This window comes from Falco rusticolus, chromosome 1, assembly GCF_015220075.1.
Source record: "Falco rusticolus isolate bFalRus1 chromosome 1, bFalRus1.pri, whole genome shotgun sequence".
Classification (NCBI taxonomy): Eukaryota; Metazoa; Chordata; class Aves; order Falconiformes; family Falconidae; genus Falco; species Falco rusticolus.
The window spans coordinates 13,229,362-13,236,507 of record NC_051187.1 but is presented as its reverse complement, the minus strand read 5'-3'; the positions used below and the strand labels follow the sequence as shown (position 1 = coordinate 13,236,507).

General features: G+C 56.8%; 1 protein-coding gene across 1 annotated transcript; it reads left to right on the top strand.

Moving 5' to 3' along the window:
- Positions 1 to 1,414: 1,414 nt before the first annotated feature.
- Positions 1,415 to 6,021, top strand: LOC119140117 (GTP-binding protein Rhes-like). Its single transcript, XM_037371184.1, has one exon. It carries the CDS (start codon positions 4,232 to 4,234, stop codon positions 4,856 to 4,858), a length of 627 nt encoding a protein of 208 aa, XP_037227081.1. The 5' UTR covers positions 1,415 to 4,231; the 3' UTR covers positions 4,859 to 6,021.
- The last annotated feature ends 1,125 nt before the right edge of the window (positions 6,022 to 7,146 follow it).

The window sequence follows — 7,146 nt, the reverse complement described above, 5'->3', positions numbered from 1 at the left end:
GGGCTGTTCCTGAGCTGTGCAAGTTGTCTTGCTGGTGTGTGTCTCAGCGCTGCAGCAGAGCTGTGCCCGGCAGCGGAGCTGGGGGCGCTGGGGTGGTGGGAAAAGTTCATGTGCTCTTTTGGGTTCCCCTTCACAATAAAGCACTGAACATAAGGTTTGCTAGTGAAATAAAAATGAGTGTTTGCAAAAGATGCTTCAAACCTTGGCAAAACCTTAGGACCTTTTTTGGGGTGAGCTGAACTCATGCCCCTCCAGCAGAGGAGCTCCGTCCCTCCTGGGCAGCCGCGTGGGCTGGTTCAGAAACAGAAGGGGCACGTGTCCCATGTCCTGAAAACAGCAGTGTGGGGGGCAGGGTGTTACCTGCGCAGAACCCAGACTTTCTCCCATACTAAGTGCTGTCGGCTTTTTCCAGGAGTGGTTGTCCAGCTCCCTCCCCTGCCCTTGTCCCTGCACCCCGCGCGGTCCCTGCATCTGCTGCTGCTTCCCCGCTCTTCCCCACCAGCACATGGTGGGAAGGGGCAGCGTACACACCATTTTCCAGTGTTCTGCCCCAAACTGCCCTCTCCTGACTGCTGAAGGCTGCCCAGCCTGCGGGGGCTGCGCTCGCCAGGGGCTGGCCGGTGTTTCCAGCTCAGCTCACTGCTCTGCCTGAGCCCCGGGCCCTGGCTGGGGACCACCCCTCACGTCCCCCTGGGGCATCCCACTGCTCTGTGGCTCTTGGCCCTGCAGAGGGTTGGCTTTGGGGTAAAGATGACTAAGAACCCTCTTGTCATACATCTTCAATTGCCCCTTGCTCCAGACTTGTCTGTGAATGCCGGCTGTGGGGTTCCACCTGCCCCAAACCCACCCCCTAGCTCGTCTGTGCCCCATCCCAGCTCCTGCCATCCCTTTGTCCTTCCTCCTGCTGCCTGCACTCCTCCCTCCAGCAGCTCAGGGCTCTTTCCCCTCCTCGATCCCTTGCAGGCAGGTCGCTGCCCCCCCCCCCCCGGGGCATCGTGGCCCCCCCTCTGCGGGAGCAGCCCAGACACCTCCGGCTCAGCGCTGGCCCAGGCTTTGCCCCCGCCGTGCTCCAGCCCCCATGGGTGCAGCATGTGCCCTTGGTGCAGGATCCAGCACTCCACCTGAACCCCCCAACCCCACGGGGGACAGATCCTGGCCGCTCCCGCAGCCCTGCTGGAGCCAAGAGCGCGCTCGGCTCCACTCGCCATCTCGGCGGGTCCCCCAGCTCACAGGATGCAGGGTTTTCTGTAGCACTCAGCCATGAGCATCCCCAACTCCAAGTGCCCATAAAGGTCCCGTCGGTCTTTCCCTGGGGGAAACACAGACTGAAATATTTATTTTCTTTATAATACCTGAGCCAGGCTGTCTGGACAAGCCCTCCTCAAAAAATTTTTAGGCCCATCGTTCTGGACATAAAGGGCTGCAGTGGAAAACAAGTCTTTGCATTCATCCTTCTTTGGTTTCTTCCCTTCCTTGCACACAGCCCCCCTGTGCTTTGCTTTCCCTGCTGTCAGTGGACATAAACTAATATGGAATGAGACATTCATGCAAAAGGCCTTTGGAAATATTCATTGCTCATCTCTTAACAAGATTACCCCTGAAATCCTCCATTGCTCTGAGGGAGATTTAAAACCGTTCAGGCTCTTGGTAACCATAGCAGCACAGATGTGAAAACTGAGGGGAGACAACTGATGTGAAAAATCATTGGGATGTACAGACAGGCTGCCTGCGACTGCAGCACCAAGGCAGGGGAGTTTCTTCCCTGCAACACATTTCTTTGTCTACCACAGCCAGGGCTGGCTCTTCACCCTGGCCAGACCACGCAGGGCACATCCACTCCGCAGAAACGGCTCAAACCGCAGACCATGGTAGTGGTGTGACCCTGTGCTGGCTCCCACGGGCACCTGCCCCACCGCAATTTGGGAAAACCTCCATGGCTGGCGTTGCTGCTCAGCGTTTCCCAGCGCATCCACCAGCTCGTGGCTCCTTCCCTGCAGGGAGCCGGCAATAACCGCGATGGGTTACAGCCACGACAGGGTGCTTGGTGCCCAGGGTCCCCATTCCCTCCGGCCATGGGTTCTTCCTTCACCTTGGGCACCATTTCCTCACCTGTAAGAGGCACTAGATGTTGTGAGGTTGAACAGATTGATGTTTTAAGGCCCTTTGGAACAAAATATTGGGAAAGTAAGCAGTGGTGAGGGCATTGCACAGGGCCCTGGCACCTCCCGAGAGCTGGCTGAGGCCTGCAGAGCTTCACCATAGCCGACTGGGAGGAACCACATGAAACCCTCTCCTCTCTTGAAAGCCCCTGTCACTATGTCTATCTAAGCACAAAGAAGCATTAACCAAAATTATTTTCTTATTTTAAAAAAATGAGGTTTGGATTTAAACGGCTTCCAAAATTGGGGTGAGATTACTTGTCATGTCCTGCTTCCTCACCACCTTCGGTTCTTCATTTCTACTGATGTTGATGTCACTGCTTCGTTCACATGTCTGAACCCGGCATCCTCTGTTCATCCACCCCTTCTCCTGGGTTTTGGCCTGACGAGGTCCTATGGCCATGACATCTTCTGCCTCCTCGGCTCCTAACTCCTGCGGCTCAGTCTTTGGCATGGCCTTTGGGCTTTCCGCATGGCACAGCAAGTCTCTCCAAAAAGAGCTTCATGTTGGCGACTGAAGGTGCTTCACTAGATGGTGCAAAACCCCACAGGGTGCCACGGTGTGGTGGGTACTTCTGGGCACCAGTCCCAGTTCTGTTACGGACCCAACCTTCCCCTTCTCCCAGGGTAGGCTGAGCCGAGGACAGGGCTCTGCTCACCCCGCTGCAGTCTCGTGGCTCTCCTGATAATAAGATCAGATAGGAAAAGCTGTTAACATGGCTAAAATGTAACAATAATTGGGGAATTAAAAGGCAGGAATAATTCTTGTTGAAAAGGGCTTTTGAAATCAACAGCATGAAACGCTGAAACAGGTACTTTGCTATGGAAAGCAAATCAACTGCATTAAACCTACAAAAACCAGCAAAGCTAGAAAAAACCCCACACGCCTACAAATTTAGGAAAAAAACCCCCCTTATTTTAACTTCTGAGCAAGTTCCCTTTGTATTTGTACTTTGCATAAATCAGCTTCTGAAACAACTCTGGTGTGAAATAGGGAAGGTGACTGCTGAGGAAACAAACCCAGACAGGGCAACCTGCACCTCTACGAGCAAACCCACTTCCAGAGGTGATGCCCATCCAGGTGGAGATGGGGACCGACACACATCCCGCCTCTCCACTCTACTGACCAACCAACTGTTCTGGGTCACGGTTCTGCTGAAGCTGGGTCACGGCCAGCATTCCTACCCACAGCTGCTCGGCATCTGCTCATGGAGATCGCGATGCATCATTTTCAGGGAGATATTATTTTCCCCTCAGGTTAAATATTTCATAAAATCACAGAATATCTGACAGCTGAATGTGGAGGTTACGACACAGGGGTTTCACAGAGATCTTATTTTTCCCCTCAGGTCAAATATCTCATAGTGTCACTTAAGAGTTGGGCACGTTTGCAACAACCCCTTCTGCAAACAAGTTGCCAGCCTCAGATAAGCGCATGAAACGCTGCGGGTGACACTGGCCAGCCCCTGTCACTTGCGGCCTTGAGCCACCCAATGGGTGGGGGACAGCCGCTGGGCTCCCCTGCTGCCAGCCAGCCCACGCCAAGAGCCACATTAATTTCCAGGGAGGACAAAAGGCAGGACAGCTCGCGCAGCGTGGCGGCTGGATGCTGTGGCTCCCCCGCGCCACTGGCAGCAGCGAGTGATGCAGGCAGCGAGCGATGCGGGCAGCCAGCGATGCAGGCAGCCAGCGATGCAGGCAGCGAGTGATGCAGGCGCAACGCGTAGGGCTGGGGTGGCTGCAGGGCTGAGCTGTGCGGATTGGCCCGAGCACCCCGCTCCCCCCCCTCGCCCTCCCTCCTTCAGCATCCTCAACCCAGGAGATTGGACAGCCTGGTGCCACATGGCAGAGAGGAACCAGGATAAAAAAATGAGCTGGACTTGGGGACTGTAGTGTCCGCAGCGGAACAGCTGGGAGAACTTGGCAGGGAGGTGGCACCAAACTTCCCTGGCTGCACCGAGCCGGGGCAGGGGAGCACGGGCAGACGGTGGGACGCCGGGTCTGCGGCCACCCAGGGGCACCTGTGGGGCGAGCGCCAGCTGCGGAGCATCCCGTCCCCTCTGCGCCCAGCCATGTCCCTGGTGGTGAAGGAGAAGAACCATGTGCGGCTGGTCTTCTTGGGTGCTGCTGGTGTGGGGAAGACAGCCCTCATCCGCCGCTTCCTGATGGACACCTTTGAGTCCAAGCACCGGCGCACAGTGGAGGAGCTGCACAGCAAGGAGTACGAGGTGAGCGGGGCCACGGTCAAGGTGGAAATTCTGGACACCAGTGGCAGCTACTCCTTCCCAGCCATGAGGAAGCTCTCCATCCAGAACAGCGATGCCTTCGCCCTGGTCTATGCTGTAGATGATGCCGAGTCCTTTGAGAGTGTCAAGAGCTTGCGGGAGGAGATCCTGGAGCTGAAGGAAGACAAGTTCCCTCCCATCGTGGTGGTCGGCAACAAGGCAGAGAGCGGCGGCGAGCGGCAGGTGCCAGTGGAGGATGCCCTCTCGCTGGTGGAGCTGGACTGGAACAGCCGCTTCGTGGAGGCGTCGGCCAAGGACAACGAGAATGTCCTGGAGGTCTTCAGGGAGCTGCTGCAGCAAGCCAACCTGCCCAGCCGGCTCAGCCCGGCTCTCTGCAAGAGGAGGGAGACGTTGCCCAAGGAGCAGGGGCTGAGGCCTCCCATGAACAAGACCAACAGCTGCTCGGTGTGCTGAGCCGGCTGCCTGGGGCTGGGAGGAAGGCACCGGCAGCAGCGGCACCGGCTGGAAACTCAGGTGGGCTGGGTGGGGAGAGGTGCTGCCCCAGCCAAAACCAACCCTGCTGCCTCCCACCCCTTCCCTCCTCTTCCCCACCCAGCCTGCCCGGAACGGTGAGAGTTGGAGATGCCAAGTAGGAGGGACCTGGAAGGGATGCTGGCTGCGGGAAGGGCACGGGGAGGGGGTGAGCTCCCAAGGAGGCAGGAGGTGTAACTGGGAAACTGCTGTGGTCAGCCAGCACCTTGCATCTGTGCCATGGTGAGCCGGCAGGCAGGCAGGCAGCTCCTCACTTACTAGGAAAGGCGGAAAAACAACAGGTCTTTGGCTGCATGCATCAGATGGCAGCTGGGAGCACCTGTGCAGCTGCATCGCGCCCGCCAGTGCTGCTCCCCCAGGACTCGTTCGGGTCCTGTGTCACCTCGCCCCAAGCACTTGCACGTACAACCTCCTGGCGCGGCTACGGTTACAACGACAGATCCAGCGTCCAAAGTGGTTTTGATTTTGTACCTTGGCATCAAGCATGCGATAGGGCAGTCTATGCAGCAATTTGGTTTTCTGTTTTCTCTATTCTTTTTTTTTTAATTTTAACCACACCCAATAAACATGTTGTTGCAAAGTGGAGCTGGAAAACGTCTGGGTTTCTCCTCTACTTCAAATGCTGCAGTTCCCAATATCACTGTTTTATGCCCGGGCCCCTTATCACTGTATTGGCTTTCCCTCCTCCATGCTCCATCCTTATCTGGAGTGTCCTGGTGCTGGAGGAACCTCCCCAGCTCTCCAGCCTCCCCTGGCAGTGTCAGGACATTTGTTGTTATGATTTTTCTGACAATTTAACCATGAAGTTTTTACCAAGCATGGGTAACTAAAAATAAAACAGCTCTTCTCACATCCAAGTACAGAAAAGAACAACAGCCATTAAAAGACAGCTGATCCACTGAAACAAAAACCATAAACACATTAAAAGGAGATAATAAAAGGAGTGGGAGAAGAGCACAGAAGGGCAATATTTACTGTGCTTTAGTATGCACTGTACTGATTGACTCTCCCCTCGCGCAGCCCATCCTTGCCGTAACAAGCATTTAACCTGCTCAGCAGCCACACAATCACAATAAATAAAGACATTAAAGCTTGGTGGATTAAAGAGTCATTTCCCTGGCCCCATCCCAAGGGAGCCCCCAGCTTTCAGGGGGCGCCCAGCTTTCAGAAGCCCAGCCCTGCCGTCCGGTGTGCCCTGCCCAGGCTCGCACTCGGTGATCCCAGTCCCTTGCCCTCACTGGGGCACCCCTCGCTGGGGCACCCTGCTGCCATGTCCCCGCGGGCACTGGCGCAGCGACGGCGACCTTGGGCAGGCAACCCCCTCCTCCCGGAGCCCAGCGCAGTGCCTGGCGGGCGGTGGGCAGCGGGAGGGTAGGTGGGCTCCGGCAGGACCCGCTGCTGCTGCCAGCCAGCTGGGTCACGCTGCCCGAGTTCTCCGGCTCGTGGCCACGCACTTGTGCTGCCACTGCGATGCTCCACGAAGGCATGTGGCTGCTCCTCACCCAGCGCCTTGGGGACAGGCATTGCAGCTCAGGGCAGAGCCTTTCCTGTGGAAAACGGGGCTCCTGCCTGGAGGGAACAAAAGTTCACTTTTGGCCGCTGACCCAGCACGGTGGTGCCCTGCCCACAGCAGGGACGGGCATAAGGGATGCACGCACAGGTGATGCTGCACCTTGGCTGTACCCATCACCTGGGCCACCCTGTGGCAGCTGGATGGGGATGGGGCTGTCCCTGCCAGCACTGCCAACACCAGGCCCTGGTCAGGGGTGACCTGGTCATGGTGAGGCACCTCCTAGATGGCACAGTGGCTCTTGCCTCAATGACCCAACCTTTCACTAATGAGCCAGCCCTGCAGGAGTTTCACAACTTGCAGAGAATTTTTTTGTTTGTTTTAGAGCAGGGTTATGCTAGAACGAGGAGCACCAGGCTTTTTGGTTTAAAGCATTATGCTAAATGCTGACGAAAACATCTTTGCAGTGTAAAATTAGGAAGCTGGGATGAGCAAGGCTGCCTGCCAGCCCCCTCCTGTGCAGCGAGCCCCACACGTTTTCACCCATGACACGGACTGGACCCAGCGTATAATGTCTGGGCTGTCCCAGCAGCCTCCCGAGGCTCAGGGTGGCAGAGCCCCTGAGCTGCCGTAGGGAGAGGCTCCCCCATGCCCCACCACTGGCTTCCCTGGACAGACCAATATCCCCCGAGGTGCTTCA